At 39.6% G+C, this 25,311-nt stretch overlaps 1 protein-coding gene across 1 annotated transcript in view; it reads right to left on the reverse strand.

The window, feature by feature from the left end:
• Positions 1-25,311, reverse strand: part of AMPH (amphiphysin) — a 105,994-nt gene that overhangs the window by 48,850 nt on the left and 31,833 nt on the right. Inside the window, exons 2-3 of the mRNA XM_005146984.2 lie at positions 10,710-10,790; positions 2,140-2,194 (exon numbers count right to left, since the gene is read on the reverse strand). Of these exons, the coding sequence (XP_005147041.2) occupies positions 2,140-2,194; positions 10,710-10,790 (136 nt within the window). The remainder of the gene's footprint in view (positions 1-2,139; positions 2,195-10,709; positions 10,791-25,311) is intronic.

Genomic DNA, 25,311 nt, shown 5'->3' on the forward strand with positions numbered 1-25,311 from the left:
CTTTTAAGAATGTGTGATACTATATGTCAAATTGTCAAGCATATTAAAATGAAGGGACACAGGGTCATTAAAAGGCTCAATTGACCATTCCTTGCTTAAGTCATGCCTGGATCTTGTACTCCCAGCTTTCAACATCCAGTTACTCGAAAGTCACGCAGCAATATTAAACTTCTCAGTGGAGTTCACAACATACCAGCTTCATAAAATGCTTTTAGTTAAAGAAGTTAGCTATCTTGCCAGTTGCTGAAACCCTTCATAATGAACTGCTTTTCTCACACCTCTGAAAGTACAAGGATCTCAAGCGAATTACTTTCCAATGATATGACCAACCCCTTCCCCTGCAAAATGAGCCAATGATGATAATGTAACTCCAAGGCTGAGATGTTGTAGGTACTGAAATCCCACTCCAGTGGCTAAAGATGGGTGTTCCTATGCTTTTGCAAATAGCCATAGCCACCCCAAAATCTTCAAAGAACAGTAACAAAGAGACTGTAGCAGTTGCTGCATTTGCTTCTGCCACCCAAAATCTGGAAAGGTCTTTGCCACTGGTGAGCTAGTCAACCTTGGGGAAGCCCCAGCCAGAGCTGCATATTGTGGGCTGCTGTCTTGGGCTGTCCACTCACTCCACAGCATTATGGTGTGCCAATATGTGTGCCAAGAATGCCCACTGGTGGCTTGTAGCTTTGAAGAATAATACTTTTAAGGCCTGTGAGCTGTTTATGACTGGATCTTTTTTAAGATAAAGGTGTGCTGTAAGGAAGTCCTAATTATTTTAAAATACGAACTTATAGTGTGCAACAAGAGAAAGATGCTGAACAGAACAGCATGGCTAAAACTACAAAAGTAGGCAGTAAACCAGCAAAAGGACCATAAATGCACAAAGTACCAGGAAAAGGAAAGAGAGAGAGAAAGAACATGAAACACAGAGAGGAGGATTGTTGTCACCAACACGGAAATCAAAGCAGCATGTAAACAGTCAGCCTACATGAGAGAAAAGCCATCTGGCCAACAAACAGCTTCATCACACTGCTTCTGAGTATCCACCTGATAATGGGTGTGGGGAAGGGATGACTAAAAACCTGAGAGTAAAATCAGCATCCAATGGGTCCCCAGAAATCACTGATGCTGAGATTTCCTTTAAGAACAAAAGATAAAGTGCAAATCCCTACAAGGCAAAATATCCTTTGTGTGGTACAGGATCTTCCTTGCCCACCTTATCCAGTAAATAACAGTTGAAGACATTAAGCTATTGCTTTGCTCCCCATTATACAATTGCCATCAACAAGAGCTTCCTTCCCTGCCTATCAACAGCTGTTGTAGCTTCCACAAATGTCACTACTCATTTGTAATGTTCTCTCTACTAGACTGCAGCTACATTAAAAATATACACACATATAGATATTTAGCACCAATATATATATTTACCTCAAGAAGCCATTACTGTCTGCCAGTTAACTCATTCCCTTCCCCTTATCACATGGCATCCAACTCCTCCAAAGAGAGGCAGCGTAAGAAAGAGAACACTCTGCCTGTGGTGCTAAGTTGAACGTGCTGGATTTACAATTACACATGTCCAATAGGATTTAATAGCTATTTACGTAATCTCTGATATTTAACCAGTGAGCTTCTGATACTTGGATTTTCAATGCAGTACTGAAAGAAATCACATTTGATTTTTTCCATTTAAAAAAAGGAAAAAAAAATTGATTTAACAGTCAGAAATACATGAGAAATCACAGGGAGCGTGGTTTTGGATGGAGATCATCATCTAACTAGTAATACCTGAAAATGGTAAAGCTCTGGAGACCAAGCAATCCCTTGCTTTGCGTAGGATTTCATATTCTACCATTTACAAAAACGAGTAACAAGATGCAAACATTTTGTGGGTGCTCAAAATGCATGCAATGTGAGAATCCAGGCAGCCATCCTGCGCACAAAGGTGCCAAGGATGAGCCATGCATGCAAGACTGTATGCACATCAGTTGTCACTGAAGATACAGGACCCCTAGCAAGAAGCTGAAGAGCAGAAATGCAGCCTACTAATAACAAAACCATTACTTCTCTTTGTATACCTTAAAAAACCCTATTAATCTCAACTAATTTGCTTTATGAAAACATGTAATAAAACTGAAATGTCACCTTTGATGGCTGCTAAATACGCTCTCAGTTCTCTCTGGAGCCTGGAACCCTCTGCCTGGAAAAGAAAAAAAAGAACAAAAAATCAAAGGAGTGAAAACAGATTTTGGTTATATTTTACTACTTAACACATGCAAACAGTATGTGTTTTGACAACAAAAAGCAATTTCAGGAGCTATGTGATTAACAGTGTCATATGTTGCAAGCATGCACAGGTTCATACAGAAAAGGTGACCTGGCCAAGATGTTATGTAGGGTGTTCTGTCTAGGCTAACATTTCTGGGCTTTTTTAATCAGCATCTGCACAGGGAAAAATTGCACATACATCTTATGGCAAAGGTCCAGGTCAAGTTAGCCTGGCCAATGTCCTAATCCAAAACACACTAAGTATAATCAGGAATGGTGCACCTCCACTGTGAACAGCTCAATAACTACTAAAACCCAATAGCATCCATTATTTTGTTTAGCCTGGCTAGTGCATCATGCAATCTGCAGTGAAATCTCAGCTGTTTCTTTGTCAAATATATTTAAATGATCTTTCTTTATTTTATACCAACAGCCTTTGAAAAACTCAGGAGAGACAAAACAAATTGGGTTGCTTTATCTCTGACTGTGTCACAAGTTAGATTTGACAGCCCCTAGGATCTGCAATAAAATCTTGCTACACTATAGCACTTTATTGATAAAAATCTGTTGTCCAAGACACCTTCAACTGCCTAAAGATTTTAGAAACACTCCATGTTTATCAGTTCCAAATATCCTTCAAATTATGTATTTAAGCACCTGGAAAGTATAGGAATATCAGCTTGCAGTCACATTTTCCCACATACAGCTACACCATATGGAAAAAAATCAGCCATAAAATATGACTGATGACTTTGGAGTTTCTCTCATGTTATTTGTATGAAAGCTAGAACCCAAAAGGGTGCATGTGTGAATATGTGAGAAGGCAGAGTCTCAACTGGTATAAGCTGTTATAACTTCACTTAAGTCAAAGGACTTCTTGTGTCAGCAGAGGTTTTGCCATCAGCAAGAGCAATACTCAAGAGCATTCATACACACTGGATCATAAGAAACGCAGGCTGAAAAGGACTCTCTGGGGCTTAGAATCCATCTATCTGCAGCCACATTAAATCCAAACTGTGGGTCCCAAAAACTACTTACTTGGCTTACCAGTACACACATTGCAATGGGTATTACATCCACCAAACTCACTTGCCTCTCCCAGATACTTACAGGGAACCAAAGACCTTCAGGACTGGATCAACCCCCCCCCCCAAACTGCAATGCACTGTGAGAAGAGAACAACTGTTTTGAGATCCTGGAAATATTAAAGAATTTAGAAGGCAAAAATGCCTGACTGGGCTTAGAAAGCAGACTGAATTCACTTCATGGATTCAACAAACAGCAGGTTGCTTTTACACTAATTTGATTAGAAGCAAAACTCTGTTTTGAGCCTAAATCCATTAAGCAACTAAATTCAGAGCACAGGAATAGACCCACCAGGGTGACATCTGAGGACCTGCTAAGTAGCAGCAAGAACACAAGAGCATGCAGCCCACCAATCTGTCTCTGGTTTGGGACCATATTTAACACTCTAAGGAGAAAGAAACCCTTCCTTTCCTTTGGGATCAAAGCTGCTTATCAAAGCAGAGGCCAGACTGGCACAGGTTGAGCAATCAGTGTGTTAAACCTCAGACTTAATTACTTACAACACATTACAAAGTTCTGAAAGTAGTGGTAGCCTGATGACATGTCCCTTAAAAAAATATATATATAAATGTACACCTTAATGCTTGTTTAGTAAAAAGTACTACCCCAATTCATTATAATAACACATTTTATTGTACTACATAACATGGTAGCATCCTAACACACTTCAGAAGCTGACTTTTTTCTACTTCTTTCCATGTTAGAGTGGGAGTAGGGAGATGACAGAAGATGTCTGCTTTCAACAGAGCAAGGCACTACATGAAAACACTGCCACAGGTGAGAGGAGACTGAACCCAGGGAAAGAATTTCTCACTCTCAGATCTGAAGGAATACATGTAAACATGTGGCAGAAAGAGCAGGGAAGTTCCCCTTTTATGCATGGCAGGTGGAGGATTCCTGGTGCTCTGAGAAGTCACATGAAGGTATAGAAATCATCTTTCTAATTTGTATCTTCTTCAGCCTGAACACTTGTGGTGAACATGGGAAGTAGATACAACAATTTGATTCTTCATCATGGGCCAGCAGAATGGGTGCCCATAAAATAACAATTTCTAATTATTATAAAAAATATTATGTTTCAGGAGCAACAACTGCATCTGGAAGGTTCAGAACCCCATTAGCTGTCCTCATATCCAGTCCATGTTTATTCAAACATGCACCATTTTGTCATTAGGACTAACTCATACTCCACAAATGGCATGTCAGGGATATACACTGCTCAAACACTATGTTTATAACTGTACTGTTATATAGTTTTACACCTGGTACCCTAAACCGCTATGATATCTATTGTTGTTGGTCAGCATTGTGTGTTATCAGCTACCACTGCTCAGGAAAACACATAAGAAAAAGTCAAAGCAATAAAATATGATGCAAATATTTTGCCATATGTGCTGTCACAATTCCTGACAATTCATTCCAAGGAATAATTTCAATGTGCATCTCCTTCAGGGAGGTTATTAACAGGTCACAGACCACTGAAATATCTAAGTAGCACAGAGCCATGTGGATTTTCACTCAGAAGCAAATGTTGTGTAACATGCGATATTAAAGCATCCATGGGCAAGGGCCAGCTCCCACTGAATTTGAAAGAGAATCTCTCAATTTCAATAGCAACAGAGTTTGACCTTTCTCTAAAATACCAGAAATAAGAACTTGCATCAAAAGCCCTCAGCCCCATGAACTCTGCAAAATGTGCATCTGGTCTTACACATTTTGTTATAGGAAACTCACTATTAATGAAGAGAGATATGCCTTTACCAACTAACGGACTAAGTAATACTCACAGATGAAAATACTACATTGCTGGCTCCACACACCCTGAAAATTGTGACATACAGGTTTTTAAAAAGCCCGTTTTAAAGACTGATACATATTTAATATTCCCCTTTTCGATGCTTACTGATACACTCCTATTTTTTGGTCTACCAGATGGAAGCATCTCGTGGCTCTGAAGCCACTGCTACAAGTATTTCCATTAAGACCATCAATTTTGTTAATTGAGATGCAGCCTCTTGAAGGAGAATGAAAAATAGGTGTAATTTTGCAGATGTGCTCCTCTGAAAAGAGATTTCCCAAGAGAATGTTTGTTGATGATTCCTTTATCATTTCATAATTTCTTTTTATTAATTCTACATGAGGCAGCAAAATGAGTCAGAGTTTAAGATGCAAGAAAATTCCAGAGATAAATCTCAATCGTACTCTTAATAGCAAACTTTTCATAGTCAGGTTATTTGATAACAGCAGGCATATTCTCATGAGGCTCCAGTATCAGAAATGGGTTCTCTTAGCCCACCTGGTCAAACTCAACATAAGATCAAGAGAGGCAGGCTAACAACCCAAAACAACATTCCTCATTAGGAAAATCAACACAGCTCTCCACAGAGATGTCCCAAACAACTTGTTGATCTGAACACCATGGCGCAGAGGCAGTGTCAGATCCCCTTTTCTACTCTCTGGTCTTATTACAAGGTCAGTGTTATGTAGCCAGTAGAGACACATGCACCCAGTCTGATGAGGAGGCTCAGTGTTACAGGATCATGTCATCTAAAGCCACAGGTCTTACACAGCTTTACAGCAGCATTAAGCCTTTCTAGTGCTACTGATTCTTGTGTATGTGTAGTTTCAGTTTTCTTTTCAAAGAGCAGTATTGAAGCGTATCTTAGCACTAGAATTAAGACAAACAGGGCCACAGCAGTGTAGGCTATAAGACAGACAAGACCTACAAAACCTAATGACTAAACTAATAGAAAGCATGGTTTGTGTCTTACCAGCTTTTGCTCCCTGATGCGTTAGAAAAATCATTGCTTCCACTCAGAAATTAAAGGCCACCTTGCCTCCACAAAAGCTGGAACTGGATGACCTATTTGCCAGGCATCATTTATTCATAGCTTTCCAGGCAAAACAGAAGAGTTTGATTTTTCTATCATGTCACATACAGTATGTAAACACAATACATCTTTACAGGAAAGGTCAGCACAGCATGTGCTTGATACCAAAACTAAATCAATCACTCCACTTCAGTGAGAGTCAAGAGCGCTGTCAATGCTGAACCTGGAGCACAGGTTAATTAATAACCTGCCCCACATAAATGCAAACCAGATAATAATTTATGCAGCTCTAAGTCTAATAGTGGAAAGGGGGGCTTCACCTTCCTGGGTATCCTGCCTGACTGGAAGTTAATGAGGTGGAGGTGAGATTTAATGGTACACTGTGTTCCTTCTTGTCTTGGAAAAAAAGACCCCTCAGATAAAAGATAATTACTAAACACACATTGCAGAATGAACAAGTAATCAGCAGATAAAACCTTCCCATAGACCCCAAAATACTTTGCACAGTATTGCTCGTATTTGGAGGCCTGTCAAATGCAGTTTCCCCAAATGCAAACACTTTTTGGGTCACAGTAAAAAAGCTTCATCCCAGTAGTCTAGATTGTGCTTTCCTATGTCAAATTTTGGCATCACCTTTGTTTAGCAGAGGAGTCTCCAATGAACAAATCCATATTGAACCAATAATGTGTTGCAGATTAACAAGTATCAAGAATTTCCTATAGTTCAGTGTAACACTGTGCCTGTTGCAATGAGAGATGCCACAGCGTGCTCAAAAGGACCACAAAGCCAGGAGGTGTGACACAGAACTGTGGCCAAAGCCATGGACTTGTCTGGAGCAACATCTGGGGGCCAGGTGGGACAACATGAGGCACATTTGGTGCCTGTGTGGAGCTGGTGAATCCCATCTTGGGAATCTTCACTCATGAATGAATTTGAAGAAATCAGTAGCACACCTGATGCAAAACCAGCACTTCAGTAACTATGAATTTTCTCACAGAACAATTTTACGTGTAAGCTGTAAGGCAGATAAGCATGCTTGTGTGAAATGAAGATCGGGCCAGGATAAATCTTTTCAGAAGTCTTAACAATTAGACCCAAGGAGCAGCTTTTACTGGGAAGCATACATTAAGTAAAGCAGCCCACAGAATCAAGTTCTGCTCACTTAACAACAGCAAAAAAAAAGGCTCTTCATTTTCATCTAGTTCTTTGAACCAGCAACAACAGCACTTGACATCTTGCTTTATTCTGACAACATGGGCAGCTGATTTTGTAGTAGCAGCTGCTCTATCTCTGTGTGTACACATAGAATACGTAATTTTGATGGTTTTAAACTTTAAGATACATTTTAACTGTAGTCTGTAAAAGAAGTCTTGTAACTACATATGGAAAAATACTGAGGTAAATATGCATAGACATGAAACTGAATATTGAACCCTTACAAAAATTAAGCCGTGTGAGTCACTTGGGGATAAGTGAATTGCTTCTTTACTTCTGTCTGAAGAATAAAGTGAAAGATGCAGTTGCTTAAACAACAGAATAGAGATGAAGTTTCAGGTAAATCCCCAATGGACTTGGTATTTTCACAGTTGAGAGAACAATGCAGGAATTGTCTTTTTTTTTCACTCCCTTTCTGAACTTCAGGGTGGATGCAGAATCTGAGCCCATCCACAATTAGCTGTGCAGAGAGAAATGTTTTAGCCTCATGAAATTTCTATCAATCCACTGAAAATCTGTGTCACACAGTGTCATATATGACTTCATATGTCTTATGTGTTCCCTGAGTTTTGATTTGGAACGGCAATCCTCAATTTACTAATTAAGCAGAAGGTGCATAACGGCTGTATTCACTGTTAAAAATGGCAATGTTTTTACTCATGGCTTCAGCTGCAGCAGCTTACTGCTTTTGACAGTGCTCTGCAAAGCCACTGTGCTGTTCTCTCCAGACATGGGATGACTCAGTTTCTCCATGGTGATTCATCTGGGTAATTCAGCTCTGGGTAGTCAAGTCCAGAAGGGGCTTTTATCCAGCTGTATTCAGAAAGAGATGGGAATGGATCACTAGGGAGTCTAAATGAGCTTTTCCTACAGATATATCTGCTGTACGTACCCTCACACATAGCCTTCTGCCGAGCTTGATACATACCCGACCATGCAATCTGCTGTTCAGGCAAGAATAGCATGTGAAGATTACAGTTTTTCACCTGTTTCCCAGGTAATAAGCACTATGCTCTTTCTCTAGCCTTTCACTGAGCTGAACTGGAGTCCTCATTTATTATCTTTCAAGAGTATTAATAAAAAGATCATTGTATACTTCAGATCAGTTGACCTCTCAAGTGTTGCAGGCTCAATAAGGTAGGAAACCAAGAAGAATAGATCAGTCTGTCTCATTTGTTGTGCCAGTGGGATTAGCCTCATCCATACATGTCTCTCAAGAGAGTTGTGGTAGTTCCTTATCAAATTCCTCCCCTGGCCCCAAGTCACATCTGCATCCGGAGTTAAGCATCAATGCAGCTCCTGAAGGGGTCCCTGGCTGTTTATTACTGCTTCTCTGTACACCAAAGGAGGAGGAAATAAAAAAGGAGCAATGCTAAGATACAACTCAGCCCTTAGCAAGACTTTCAGCTGAAAATCACCATTACAGAAAATTCTTGGTAAAGGACAAAGTGCAAACACTTGACACAGAATTTTGCTTGAAAAGAATTTCTTCTATCTTTAATTTTTTTTTAATTTCACTCAATTTTTAGTAAAAAAAAAATATCCCACAAAACACTTCATGTGGATATTCCAGCTGCTCCTTCGGCACCAAGTAAGAGCCTTACAGATGCACCTTCTTTCTAGAAAGACAATTACTAGCTGTGAAAACAGCTGGGATATTGACAGCAATGATAAGCAGCAACATAAGGACAATCACTAAGAAATGTTCCACTGATATTCCAGCGTACTTAGAAAAGAAGGGGAACACAACAGAAAACGTAAAATCTCTGCATGGTTTCAATGCTTCTGAGTGCTTCTTCAGGCCTATGAAATCCCACCATTTTCAGGACCTCAAGAACTTTGAAGGAGTAACCACCCTCTTCAGAGAAACAGATTCTTCTACCTCCCATCATTTTCATCTTTGAGGAAGAGTGAGGATCTACATGACAGCCCAGTGGCTCCTGAAGCATCCCTCCCTTCTGCACTGAGAGACGAAAATAAAGGCTAAGTGACCAGAAGATGCAAGAGTTAACAAGCATTCCAGCAGGCAGGATTCAGGATTTATGTTTACATGGAAAGGACAGAAGTGCATGTAGTAGATAGAACTGATTCAGGACAAAAATTGTAAACACCAACATAAGCCAATTTCTACACTGTGCAAGATGTGTGGGAGTAGTTCTCTCACCCTCCAGTGCCTTTCTGTGAGCTCTACATGATAGCTCATGAAGATGACAGATACCTCAGCTCATACTTATATAACAAGCTATTTTCTTGGTGGCATTAATGTACCTCCTGGTAGGCATTAATTTGTGCTAGAAAGCTACTATATAATTATTGCAATTAATCATCTTGGAGCCAAAAAGTCTGTCCAATGAAGCAAGAAATAATTGAGGTTAGAATTTAGGATTGCATTGGGAGTATGTTATAAACTCTTCAGGGCACCTTTGTTTTCATATGCTGTTTTTACAACATTAAGAGTAATTGAGCTCTGCTCCCCAGTAGTGCTTCATCAGCATTGACACCACAGTCCCCTGCACCAACAAGAGCCAACACACAGCAGTTAGAAACTATTCATCTATTCACTTTGTTATAAACCCTGCATATTATACACCACTGCTAGGGGAGTGGGGCTTGTTCAGCCTGGAGGCACTAGGGATACCTGGGAACAGCCTTCCAACACCTAAAAGGGCCAACAAGAAATTTAGAAAGGGACTTATGACAAGGGCCTGTAGTGACAGGACAAGGGGGAATGGCCTTAACTGACAGAAGGGAGACTGAGATAAGACATTAGGCAGAAACTCTCCCCTGTGAAGGTTCTGAGGTGCTGGCACAGGGTACCCAGATAAGCTGTGGCTGCCCCATCCCTGGCAGTGTTCAAGACCAGGTTGGAGGGGGCTTGAAGCAACCTGCTCTTGTGGAAGGTGTCCGCGCCCATGGCAGGGGGTTGGAACTGGATGAGGTTTTAAAGGTCCCTTCCAAACCGAAGCATTCTATGCTTTTTTGTAAGAAGGCAGCTACAAAACTACATTTAGTTGGAGTTGTGTTCTATTCTCAATTACACTGTTGAAAATGTGCTGTCACTCAGCTGATTCCAAGTGGTTCAAGCATGATGGTGTTGGACATGAGTACAATGTGTCCTTTTATTATGAGCACATTTCTTAGCCCTCTATATGCACAAATCCAACTGCCCTTTCTATTTCAAAATAGCAGACCAAAATGTTACATCCCCCAAGAAATCTTACCTGTCACCCTGTAACACCTTCTTCAAAATCAGAAAGTTCAAATAATATGAAATCTTCCTAAGAAACAAGTAAAGAAACCGAAAAAGTAACTGACCTCTTGCCGTTTGAAATTTTGAACGTATTCTTCAAACTGTTCATCTTTTGTTTCATCTGCTTTTCCTAGTTTTTGAAGTACCTGCATTGAAAACAAAAAGGAATCATTAAATATATGTGTCACGAAACAAAACCACTGCTGCTTTCAACGCTTCTGTTCCTGCAGCTAAGGCTTAAATAGCATGTTATTTTGGGGGGTGTTGCATGCACTACTGTTTCTGAAGTTCACACAGGAACCATTTTGTCAAAACAAAAAGGGATAAAAACAGAAGTATGTGCGTGTGGAAATACACTTCAAAGCATGGAGTCCTTGGGGATATATGAAGGTCTTTTAATGAAGCAACTTTTCTTTTAGCAGAGAATCACAGATTTTCAATGTAAGAGTATTTCAAGGCAATAATCAGAGAAATTTGCTGGCACTGCAAGTTGTCCTACTGTTCATATACAGAAAGAAAAATGAAAATCAAATTTCATTAGGTTTTTCTTCTGTTTATGGTTCATTACATCAAATGGCATTAATATTACCCTTATCCCCATTATTTTCAACATTAAGCCATAGAGAATAAAGATCTGTGAGGTTGCATGAGAAATTGTTACAGATGATGCTTAGTTAAAACTTCCATTGGTGTTCATTTTATTCCCCTCATTAATTCAGAAGTGGGTTTTCATCCACTAGATAATAAATATACTCCAATATATCAGCAGTATGGGCTACTCCTGTGACAGCAGTCTCAAAAGTCATTTGACACAGGTACACTTTTACACTGGTTTTAACTACCATAAATGCATTTTATTATATCTAGGCACTATCCATTCATTTTAATACTGAAGACTTATACATAGTTGCAAATAGGCTTCACCCTGCTTGTCAGGCAACTCCTAAATCTTTATAGAGTACTTGCATGTGGGATGAGCCATTTCACAGATTGCTTTCCCATGACAAACTGTCCCAACTTTCCATTTTAACAGAAAAAAAACAACCCATAAACAAACAAATGAAACAACTCCATAAAACAGAAATAGTAGCAAGTAATTGCTACTACTCCTATGAATGAAGATGTGAAGATCCCCACCTATTCTTCTCAAAACAAAGACTGCACAGTTGCAGTCCAGACATATTCTCTCTCCAGCTACCTGCCTCTCCCACCCCAGCCACCCCCTACCACAAAACCAGGCCACAGGGGGTCAAGATGATCATGAAGGTGATGCAATGCTACCTGTGGACCTGCCATGTGACACTTCAAGGATATTCTGACGTATTTGCAGGAGAAAGACAGAAAGAATGACATCAGAGAGGAAAAAAGACAAAGACCAGTCTTTTGCTGATGATAGCTGTGTTCTAGCTTTTCATTTTCTTGTCTCATTTGTGCATTTTGAGTTGTTTTTAAGCCTGCTGACTAGTCCCAAAGACCTCACATACTCTCACCACCAATCTCTTCATTAAATATTTAAAAGTATCACAGATGGTTTTACAGAGGAACTCTTTAACTTAACATCTCGAATCATTACAGGCCTTCACAGTGCTCTTTGTCACCAGTGAGCCAAACAGCCTGCCCCCGACTGTGGCATCATTTTGATCCACACCAGGCAGCATGTAGATTCTCTGAGAATCCAACATTTCCCTTTCAAACAGATGGCTGCCAGGTAAGCCTCCTGCCCACACAATACATTCAAATCACATTCACAGGAACAAGTAGAAAGCACATTAACTGTAGTCTGAATGATTCATAACATACGTAACAAACCATGGCAAGAAATTATAAACTCTTTTTCCCAAAACACCAATGGCACACGTCCATGTCTCCAGCTGTGCACTCAGGCTCAGAAGGGAACAACCTACCTCTTACAGCATCTACCTTCTGTTGTTTGGGGTTTTATTTTATCCTATCTCCAACTTTCAATTTCTCTACAAGTATTTACCTGAACTGAGTCCAAGATACAGTGTTAGAATTTGGCCTCTGCAAATACCAATGCTAATCTTAATCCAGGGTTACCTTAAATAGCCATTAATAACATAGCTTCCCAATTTTCCTAATCCTAACCCAAACCAGAACTACAGGTATGTCCCACAGTTGGAAGCAGAAGTTCCTGCAGCCCATGCCATACGTACAGATAACTGGGGCTCACACACTCCTTTCCTAAATACAACCCTAATACAATCCTAAACACCATTCCATATAGAATGAGCAGAATAGACTGGGCTAGAATAAACTATTCCTCATGGTCCCTTTAGATCCCATCCATATAGCCACATGGACCTGTGGGGCCACTGAACATATAGCTCAGCCTTTCACAAGCAGCCTTCTTGTAACCACAACTTTACCACTGGCAGTCTAAACAGAGAGGTGACCAGACAGCAGGTAAGTCTTAAAAACTGATCTATCGTTCAGCACTTCTGTCTCAAAGTGGACATCTCTGGTCAACAGATGTCTAGTTTGTAGTTTACTGTTGCTCAGTTGGGTCATCACCTATAGGGTGTCTTTGCAGTAGGGTTACGGCCAGATAGAGGCTTGTGTACACTACACACAGGTTCCTCTAACTCCAATCCCTCTTGGGGACAGGCTGAAGTAAATTCTAGGCATCTAGACATCCAGTTCACCTTATATAGGGTACCTGGGTCAAGATTAGAGTCAGGGTCTGGTTTAGGGCTAGGTTTAGGAAAGGGCAAGTAGACACCCTACTAGCATTAGGTTTAGCCATTTGTCAAGAGAAAAATGGACTTAAAATACCCACGTTACTCAAAAGCATCTGACACCTCAGATGTAAAATGAAAGCTGTGCTCAGGAGCAGCAAGTGCCTAACCTCCCTCTTAAGCCTCAGTTCAACCACCCTTCTAGATAAGGATTAGATTTTGTAACAGGAATAGCTTCAGTTTATTGGTGGCTCCTAAGGACAGGAGAAGGGTATATGGACAATGTTTTACAAAAGCCTTGGAGTGCTCTACTGTGTGCCAAAGACAGGAGATGTGGACAGGTAAGTGACTAATACTTTATTTCTGGTCCGTGTGTTAGGTAACACATACTGTGGATTTGCATTTGGACATTAGAAAAGGAAACAACAGAGGAACCAAACCTGCTGCTGAACACTCAGTGGTCTGCAGGGCTCTAATGAGGACCTGACTCAGAAGGCAGGTGGCTAACATTTTTTCTTCTTAGTGTACCAATACAGAGAAATAATGTTTGCAGTTAGGGCTAAGAACATATACATCTCTCAATGTGTATGAACTGTCTGTTCAATTTGAAATTAAATAATTAAATAAGCGATTAAAAATTAAAATCAACAGACAAACTAAATCTCAATAAACATTCTATGGTCAAGTATTCTGCAGTCTTCTGAAGACTGTATAAAATAGCTGGTGAACATGATTAGCATATCCAAAAAAGAAACAGGTAAAGCACTACCCCATATCTTATAGTCAGACTAAACCAGCTCCTAGTAACTTCTCTTAAAATGCCCTAAAATAAAAAAACCAAGCAAAACACAAGCCCCTTCCTCCCCACAAAAAACAACACAGCTGCTTTATTTTTTCTTAAATAGTGTGGTCTCCAAAAACACTAGTTTATAACGTGCTTAATGCACTGAATCATGTTAAGGATCTAAAATGAATAGCAGCCTTGATCCAGCATGCTGGTAAGAACTAAATTATATGAGCTAAATAATTAAGTTCAATTAGCATTGAAAATGATGCTAAATTTGATCTGATGGTAAACCTAGATGCTGTTGAGTGAATACATGCAGAGAGGAATCGTCTGGCAATGCTGTCCTGGGATAAATAAATGACAAATTCTACACAAACACATAACAGCGTAAGGACATCAAGCATGTCTAGTACCATTCATAAGTGTCACCAAGAGTACAGGTCTAGATACAAAATGCAAGAACATTTCTATTAGGGAAAGCTGCATCTTCAGTAAACCTTTTTGGAAGATATAAGACTAAACTGTTCCCTTTTAGTCATCTAGGTGCCTTCAATTACCAAAGAATACATTTCTGTTCTATGAGGATCTGAAGCGTTAGGAAGAAAAAGTCAGTAAACTTGCTGATCTTGAACTGAAATGATCAATTTCACAATGATGGTGATGTAAGCATTTTTAAGTGTCTGAAATGTGCCAAAGAAAGGAAATAGAAAAAAATACAGATGAGCTTGGGTAAGCTTGATTATACTCTTGTCTTGTGGCAAAGATGACAGTGTTACAATAGCCAACCACACTACTACCCTGGACAGGCCCATCCATCTTCTCTTAAAGACGTTTCTGACAGTGTGGCGATTCAAGGACAGAAAAGAAAAAGAAAAAAAGAAAAATAAACAAAAATAAGATGTGAACTGTGGCCACCCAGGAGCTGCCTCAAGAGCAACTCATCTCCCTGCACAGGAGCATGATAGTAACCTCATCAGACATCCCAACATGCATCAACCTCAGTCATGCATCAGTAGTCTTAAAGAACAAGTAACACATTCAAAAGCACTCGGGGCAGAAAGACATGACTGTTCAGACAGGACTACCCAGGACAAGACTTCATCAGCAATTGCCAGGGCTTTTCAAACACTGAAAAAGCTAAGATAATCCAACTCACTTCAAGGAGCACTATTTAAGGGTAATACAGAATAACCCCAATATGAAAAGATAAACACTTCTTCAAGTACAAAATCTTTTGAGAACAGCACAGTGCTCTGGAACTCAACAGATGTGAAACAGTGTTGTAGATGTAGTTTACAACACTTTTTTTCCTAATAACATACTTCTCTACAATCTATAAAAGAAACACTAGGATTGTAAAAGTAATATGCACAGCTTTCCAAACAAGTTTTAAGATGGAACTTCTGGGCAGAAGCTGGTTAAAATAAAAGCAGACCATTCAGGAGAAATCATTTTAAAGTTACCTATGAGCAAAACATAATGATTTCAACATAATGATTTAATAATGATTTCCTATGATTCTATTCTACGATTCTATAATATAAAACAAACTTTCAAAGAAGCTTCTGATGATGCTTATCTGAGGTGAAAAACAACCACCATGGGTTAAGTTTGAGGTGAACATGATAGTTTCAAATACAGCAAATATGTAACTCCAAAAGCTTACCACTGGCTCACAGTAACTGAAGACAGACAAAAAAACCCCACCACCCTAATCCCCCCCCCAGACCAACCCTCTCCCCCCGAAAAAATAACCCTAAAATCACACAGGCACTTCTAAGTTTAAAAAGACAAAATTGTTCATGTAATGGGATGCTATAACAAAGCATCCAACACCACAAATCCATAGAAAAGTGTCAAGTTAGCAAAGTTAAGTATGATCCATGATACCCAGCTGGTACTTGAGAGGTGTAGGAACAAAGTTTAAGAGACTCTGTTTGTTACAGAAACAAAAGCTCGCTTGGAAGACAACATATCAAAGTATGAAGCCTGAAAGAGAGCTATTTCCAAAATGCACCTACTGACACTCATTCAAGTGTGACAGCAGGGTGCTAAACACAAGAAATGGAACAAATACTCAAGAATTACTGGAGCCACATGAGATTCCTGTCTCCTCACCATTAGCACATGGGTAGCTGAAGTGAAACCAGAGGAAGAATCATCATAAGGATGCTAATTGGTTGCTCCCCTGCCAAGAGGGGCAGGAAAAGACAGTAATTAGGATTAGAGATAGGTAAGAATAAAGCTCATGGAACTACATGTTCAGTCCAACTAAGAAAAAGTCTTCTCTCCAAAGAGGTAACATTCATACCTAACTACTTGAGTCATTTAAAAATAAAACAAAACTTCTTCCCATTATACCAAAGTCCACAGTCTTATTTATCCTGTCTCCACTCCAGCAATTCAATCGAAAAATATGGTCAGAAAAAGAAGATGGGCAAAGATATTTTTCACCATTGTTACATGGTAGGATTAAAGTATGCACAGTGCATTTCAATAAAAAATTAGATATTAGATGGAATTTACCAATCGGAAAAATAATTAATAAAATATTCTTTTTTTCTATAGTGCAGTTCTTTTTTTGTTTGGTTTTGGGTTGGTGGGTTTTTTTTGAGCAACTCTTTCATTGCATATAAGCAATAGGTATTTTAAATTTATAAAGTCCAAGAATTTTTTGGTATTGTATTAATTGCTGCAAAAATTCATTTACGAAGAATATGACTTAGTTTCAGGTTACATGTGCAATGCAGTTGGTATTATCATAGGTGAGCAAAAGAGAGTCATAGGATAAACAAGGTGGGTTTTATCTGGGGTTTTGGCTGGTTTCGCCCCCCCCCCCCCCCCCCGAATTTCCATTTGAGAGCGCTGGGTTAAGTTTCTGACTAAACCAAGCAAAAGACCAACATTCTTTGGCTTTCATGCCAGTAAATTAGGCAACTGAGCACTCAGAGGGGGAAAAAAAAAAGACAAACCAACCAAACAACAGTATTCAACACTTCCTTTTAAGACTAAAGCCTTGGCTTTCCAAATAAGCTCAGTTTTTTGGCTTAGCCAGAAACAATACCATATTTAATATTACAGTTTTATAAAGTAAGTAGATAAGCAGCCAGAACATACCCAGTAAGTATAAATTACCATTTTATCACAGATTTAAGATACACATGCCTGAAACAGCACAGTGTATTGCTCAGTTTCAGTTCTGCTAGGATCATTTTGTTCCCAATATAGCTCCAATGCAAGAAGATCTATCACGCCTCTCTTCCAAGAGGTTGTCTGAATTTCATACATTCCGCGTAACACAGCCATAGACCTTCCAAGAACTCATGCTTGCCTTTCTACTGCTGCTATTCCACCACTGCATTCCTGCACAAACAAGTGACAAATGTGTGCTCACACCTCCATTCTCATTAATATCTGCTGGAGGGTCGTGGGAAAAAAAAAATCCCCTTTGTCACTGACAGACTCAAAAGCCTGAAAACCTGTTTAAAACAGAACACTAAGCATTTTACTAAGGATGCTATAGAAAATGTAGGAAGATGCTACAATAAAGCTCTTCACTGATAAGCAGTTGCTTTGCACAGTACTGATTTATAGCAGAAATACTCCAGACATTCCAGGGACTGCAGTTGGCCACCAGTCAGACAGGGGAGCTGAGTGAAGAAGGGTGATGCTCTGGCCTGTTTCTGCAGTCTTCAGGAAGACCCACTGCTGTATAAAGCAGACAATAATTTACAAAAGAAACATTTTTTAAATCATTAAGAAGGAAACAATGACCCTCCAACTCAGAACACACAACACTACTTTAAAGAAAGAATTGCCCTGGATATGGCAAATGAATTTACAAGAGCTCAATCAGACACAGAACGAAGCAGAAGACCTGCAAGAAATACCTATGCTCTCACTCTCCTCTGACCACTCTCTCTCCTTCCTCATCTTCAGCAGCATCAGAGTCTGCATTGTTTCCATTAGTGATCTTAAGAAATGACTAAACTTAGTTCAGGTTTCCAGATCAACACCAAGTGGCCTGTAATTATTATTCCTTTTTTTCTGTACATACTTGCACTATTACTGATAGAACTGGTCATTCAGCAGATCACAGCCAATCTTAATTGTCACTTGATCTATCTTATATGTCTGTTACTGCACGGGCATTTATTCCTCAGCCACCCAGTTAGATCTTCTCTTACATCAGGCACAATAATCCCCATATGCCCACCATTTACGGTTGGATTGTACTGCTATAGTTTGACATAGTGGATCATATGCTAGGAGAAAGGACATCACAATAAATTTCAATTTGGAAATACACCGTTTAATGGAGGACTGCAACTCCACAATTGCTATCCTAATATATGATAGAGGCAGCTTCAGCTGTACAGTGACACAAAATAAAAGTCATATCCCAGACAGCACTATTGCATGAAATGTGGTCCAAGCAATGGAAGAGGGCAGCTGCTAGGTCCCCAGGCACTCTCTGGAATGGAAAAGCATAAAACCAACTGTACAGGTCAGACCGCTTGTCCATACAAGATACCAGTCTCTCTCCAACCCCTCCACCCCCCCCCAAAACAAGATGCCTAGGGAAGATACATGATAAATGTGCAGCGATACTCCTCCAGAACCCTCACCCAATGCCTGATAAACTGCATTTCAATGAATTCCTGATGTGGTCTTTTTGCAATTTATAGCTCTGATAATTTTTCTTATTAATGGATTGTCCTGCTGCTTGTGAAGCTCCAATAGGGAATTTGCTGTTTCAAGAAGTATGAAGGTTCACTTCCCTCATGGCTGCTTTTCTTTTGCTCATTTTTTTTGGCAGTTGGTGTTTTCTGGTGCTCTGAGTATTGTAAAATACCATGATGCATGGGAATAGTTTGCTAACAAATGAGAAGAGTAGTGAATAATATCCACAAAAGCATTAAACACTACGATATGTTCTCTTAATCAAAATTGAAAAAGAAATGTGGTCTTTCTACACAGCCTAGATGACAAATGTGAACATTAAGCTATGAGAGAGAATTATATTAGCCTCTCTGCAAATTACAGAATCTAATTGCACATCATTGCCCTGATAATGTAAAGATGCTCTAGAGAGATCCACAAAATAAACAAGATTATGATTCCTCTCACTATGAAGCCACAGACTTCTGTTTTAGTCCTTGGTCATCTGGGTAAAGCCAGAAAGTACTTTACAGAGATCACTGACTTGAATATTGTAGAGCACCACAGTGTGTAGACCATTACTCACTCTACTCTGCAACATCCACCAAATTTGGTTGCCTGGAAATAGGCAACCTTGCAAAATTAAACACAATAGTAGATGCTATCATTCTGCTTAAGCGGGATTCTCTGATCATGCAGTCAAACTTAGCTGGACAGTAGGAATAAGGAGACTCAGGGATGAGCTTTGAAGTTCGCAAGGCCTCATTTTGCTGGTGAAAAGGGAAGGCATGCTAACAGCTATGACCATGTACTGCTAGGAACTGCTCCTGCTTGTCCCTTAGGACTTTCACAGGTCTCCCATACAGTGAGATAGCTCACCAGACACTCTTTGAATGTATTCTGAAAGGTGCTTATCCCCAGTGGACATGAAAGCCTAGCACAGCTTCAAAGAACTGCCGTGTACTTCAAAAAAATAACAAGCTGTTAGACCAGCCTTCCTCAGTCTGCACTGTATGACAAGTCTGTCTAATAAAGATGGGCATTCAGGTAGAGATGCTGAAATGGTGCACAGCAGGTGATTTTCACAGGATGTAGCTTAAAGGGGAAAACAAAATGGAAAGAAACAAGAAATTCCCAGAAATAGAACAAAACGCGGAGAGAAAAAACAGTGATAAATGAAGAACTAAGAGGGATAAAAACCATTAGGAGAAAATAGGGACCAGGCTAAAAGCAAACCATCAATTTTGAGAAACTGTGGGTTTCATTTGTCTTCCCGCAGGCATCTCAGGTAGCACAGGATGTCTCAAACATCACTGTGCAGGCGGCAAACATGACACAGGACCTATGGAAATGTCTTCTGGAATGGCAGCTTGAGGCACAGAAGGATATAACCCAATCATCTATGTGGGCAGATGAATTGAGCTATTAATACCATAACGACCTCAATCCTCAAACTTTTGACTCTTTTTCATACAAAATCTCTTGATGCAATAGTAATTAATTCTTTGCTCACTTTACCACTGGGGAAACAAGGTAGAAGAAAGGCAAGTAACTTTTACACCAGGTTCAGAAGTTAATCACAAGCAGGGTACCAAATCTTGATTATTCTAGACTAGTATCTTAATATGCAGGCCATCCTGCTGTGAAAAGGAATTTCATAGTACAGAAATCTGCTGTGTTCAGACTATCTGCACTAGAGCTATACAGAAGAGGAGATGAAGACAAAAAAGCATTCTAAAGAACTGGAAAGACAATCTGTTTGCCCTTCTCTGGCTACGGTTGCTCTCACACATCTTGGGAAGATTGATTGCTTCTTTTGGTGGACCAATAGCTAAATTTAACTGCCTGCATAATTTGCAATAATATCTTTGGCTGAATGTGTGTCCTTTGCTGGATCCCGAATAAACCAAAGCAGTACTCTGCTGAATTAATAAAACAAAAAATCCACATCTCAGTTGCTGTTGTTTCTTACTCATCTAGCTTAGAAATACCTGGATATTTCTACTCATAACCAGTGTCTCAGCCTTGTAGAATATAGCTGTGAATCCAGGCTAACACACGCTCTCACCATGAGTTTTTATTTCCCTCCCTCTTACCACTTCATCCATTTCCCCACTCCCTTTTGGTTTGTCCTATATACTTACTATTGAGCAGACACTTGCCTTAATACTGCTCTCCTCAAAAAAGAGAAATATGATATTTATACTGCCCTGATAACATTTCATTTTGTTCATGTGACAACTTCATTTACCTTATCTTCTATTCACTTTCAGCTTATTTGGGCTGCAAGCTTTCCAAAGCAAGAGACTATCTAATCCTTTACCCTTTTATAACACTGAAGACAAAGGGATCATCATCTTGATTTGTTGGATTCTACCATAAAAACATGACTGATACTTTCTCCTCTAATGTTTACATTCAAGTGGTGACCAGCCAGCTCCTTTTGCTGTTTACTCGATGCTTGTAGTCTTCAGGAAAAAAAAGGCCAAAGCAGCCATTTGAAAAACTTTTTACAACACTTACAAAACATAAAAAGTAGCATAGAATCAAATATAAGAGAACTGCCATTGATGAAACTTCAATTATTAAAATTAGACTGGGATCATTACTTTAAAAATGAACTAGGCTACCTATATAGAGCTTTCTTAAAATTAACTTCCTAGGTCTTATGAATAGAACATTAAAATCTACAAAGACATTTGTCTACATCTCTATAAAGATGTTTAGCACTAAAACCTTTTCAGCTGGAAAAAGCCACAATGCAATAAACAATTCTGCCTCCTGCACAGAAAGGCCACTAAAGCTCATCCGTGCACAAGGAGCCTAATATCATCTGTCCTACTGAAGTCCTCAGCAGTGATACCTGACAGGCAATCTCTTATCTCTAAATTAGTCAAGTTTCTCCTGGCCCAAGAAGAGAGATATCAAACATGAAATTGTAATTTATCTGTGGTTACCGCAGTTTCACTTTTCTAATTAAACATTTAAATTCTACCTGGAGAAAGACAACTCTGTCCTTTAGACTGTCTCTCTGGATTTACCACAGCAAATTATGATGTTCTTCCTGTCTGCTGGGAGTCAAATACAAAATAATCAAGCAAAAAGCTTTTCAGTCACAAGGTCAAAATAAAGATCATACTCAATGTAACAGACTTGGAACTTAAAAGGGCACATGCGTTCTCCCACTGTCTACTTCCATCAGATATATACAGCAAACGCTTGCTTATTTAGCTCTGATGATATGCTTTTAGTGGATTTTAGAACTTCAGGAATCCAGGCTTTCACTTTAAGTAGTAATGCTTTTCAGGCTATTTCCTTTTATATTCTCATTGTGGTACCTGATTTTCTGCACCCAGTTTCAAAATCTGACAAAAATATTTCATATAGGCCTTAATTAAAATCAAACTGAACCAATTTATTATAAAATAAATTGATTTTGACACTAAGTAGATAAAGAGTGTTGATGATAAAATGCAATGTCACCAACTTCATATTTTACTGAGGGAAGTCTCACTTCAGAGCATTATAAGTATTTCGGGGGGGAAGGGAAATAAAACTGATTTAAGAGAGTTATTTTCATTTCATACAGTACTTTTTTTTTCCTAATGGTTACCAGTGAGATAACCCACATCCTTAGACACAAATTTATTTACATTAGTAACCATGCATAGGTGATGACAGAGACAAGAGCTCAGCCATTCCTGACATGGGTAATTAGCAGTGCTCACACATTTCTCATTGCACAGCCTCAAAGAGTCAATTTACTTTATTTTCACTCCACCATTGTAAGACAGGCTACCAGTGCTTTTGTGTCTTATCAGTTTGGCTTCTAAATTAATGCATATGCTCAAAGTAGCAATACAGATGCCTAATCTTGACTGCCTCCCCCAGTCTGAGCTGTGACATTTCCACAGATACTCTTACTTCTTGAGAAAGGTGTTGGCTGAGGCTAGAAAGAGACACCCAGATGTGGTCCAGCACACATTAAGGTACATATGCTGCCCACCCTGATGTTCCTTCATGTCCAGTAAGGATGGGATTTCTATCTGCAGGCTCTCTGTAACCTCTCTGTAATCTTCATTACAGAGCTGACAGAGTGGAGCTCTGGGGAAACAAAACCAAAAGCTTCCAGCGTGGTTTGGTGGCTTGCCAACAGAATATTTCACCACCTGTTAAGACAGTCTCATGTCATGCCACACACAGAAATGCGTAATACTAAAATAACTTTTTCTAGTACTGCGAACAACATTTTCCACACTGATGTTCATCTGTGGAAGAATTCACTGTTTCTTCATAGATCATGCATGTATCGCACACTAATATAACAATGATGTGCCTGGTAAGGCAACACTTGCTGATCAGGTAGTCCTCACCTTTAGGATGCTCCAGAATTCTCTCCTCAAAAAAAGAAATACAGTGGCAATGACACAACGCTTCCAGGTGAATTCACCTCTTTAGACAGAATGACAAATAAGCTTGTTCAAAAAATTGAGGAAATCATCTCCCAGCAGTGCTAAAATTAGACAGAACACATACACTTGGTTCAACTAATGTAACAACTCATGGAATCTCTGAAGCCACACAGGCCTGTCCGTCTTTTTTAAGAATAGCTTTGTCAGAACTTTACTGATCCACAAAAGATTTATTTCAGACTTACTGGAATAATTTGTGAAGACGTAACATTATGTGCTAGTCAGGTTTCTGAACGAAGTTACCCTTTTCTCCTTATTGCCTTTTAGAAATATTCAGCATTTTTGCATTACTGAAGGTCAAACAGTACCTCAACAACATTATTGTCTTCTAAAGCTGCTCAGCTAACATTATATTTCTACTTTTCTCATTAACTTCTGCTAAGGATAAGCTTGCAGAAGTATGTGCATCCCTTCTTCATGGTCACCCCAGGTGGTGGCCTTTTAGCTACTGAAAAGGCAAAAGCTTCTGAACTAAAGCTGAGGCCAGCAAGAACTACCAGGGACTACCAGCAGTGGTGGTGTCAGTGCTCCCTTTGATACCTAGACTTTGCATGAGACACTGTAGGCAAGCAGGGCTTCATCCTTTCCTACGGAGCTTGGGGATGAGACTCCAGAATTAGCCGTCAGAGCTGCTGACAATGGAAACTGAGGTGCTGTTGTTCAGATCAACAGCATGCAGAGCACAGGTAGGGCCCACTTCCTAGAGAGATCTTTTTCTTGCTGAATAAACAGCAGCTTTGTTCTACTAATGTGCTTCTGTAAAGACAAACATTTAAGAGCTCTCTAATGATCACACTTTCCAGGCAAAAAGATATCCAGAAAAAGAGCCTATCTGCTGATGCGGGGAAAGAAATGACATGCAAGAACTGCTTTGCTCCAAAAGAAGCCCTGGTCTTCTGGAGTCACTGCTCATCTGGGTTCATGTTCTGAGGCCTTTTAATACTCCTTACTCAAATAAATACCATGTGAGAGGAATGTACCACATGGAGAGCAAAGGACATTTTCAATAGAAAGCCCCAAAGTGTAGCCGTAAGAACATACAGAAAATAGCACTTCCACTACTGAGACAAAATAAACTAACAGTGGGATGCTGTGGTCATTTAGCCTGTTATCATAGTCACAAGGCCTGCTGGAGCAACAGCAAAGCCAGCTGGAGTGACCTTCATCAGCAAGTCCTGAGCTGTGGGGCCTCTCAGAATCTTCAGAAGCAAACTTTGCACTGAGGGTGAAGCCATGCCTCAGTGAACAGCTCAAAGATTTTCATCAATACACTGAAGATGCAAGGAACTTCTTCCACAGAAAATGGAGGCAGGCTAGCTACTATTGAAAATCACCAGGAATATGGTACACAGCTGGAGGGAGGAGAACACTAAGTTAATAGTCTTTCACACCCTAAGTCTCATGAAGGAGTGTGGGAAGGTGGCAAACAACTTTAGTCTTTCTTCTGAAGACCAGTAGTGCTGTTATCCTGCAATCAGTGGCAAAGATGGAAACAGTGATCCTTATAATAACTTTAAATTGAAATAATTTGGAAGACTTGCAATTCCTGACTTCAACCTACTCTATCCTAAACTGAGCAAATGTCATGACTGCAACTGTCCCCTGTGGTCAAGTTTTCTAATGTTCAGCTATCCTCTTGGCTTTCTCTACAACTCTCTCCAGCTGGGAGGTAACTTTCTTCTCTAATAATAGTATGTCTAAATTAGAGTTTCCTTAAATTATCCCACGTCCAAGAAATCCTTTTGATTTTCCCACCTTTTTAAAAGCTTTGAAAATCAGTCATATATAGGACAATTAGAAAAACATTTGATGTATTTTAAAATCAGCAGTAGAAAGAAATGTGTTAACACTGAAAATCAGCTTGCATGTGAAAATAGATCTGAAAAAGGCATCAGACAGGGGAAAAAACCCAGCAAAGGAGATTATAATGATTTGATATTCAGGGCTAAATACTACCTCACAAAGAGATATCCATTTCTCAGTGTCACACTAGGAGCTCAAACGTACAGACAGCCTAAATACTCCTATCCACCATGATCACCACAGTAAG

The sequence above is a fragment of the Melopsittacus undulatus genome, chromosome 1, assembly GCF_012275295.1.
Source record: "Melopsittacus undulatus isolate bMelUnd1 chromosome 1, bMelUnd1.mat.Z, whole genome shotgun sequence".
Classification (NCBI taxonomy): Eukaryota; Metazoa; Chordata; class Aves; order Psittaciformes; family Psittaculidae; genus Melopsittacus; species Melopsittacus undulatus.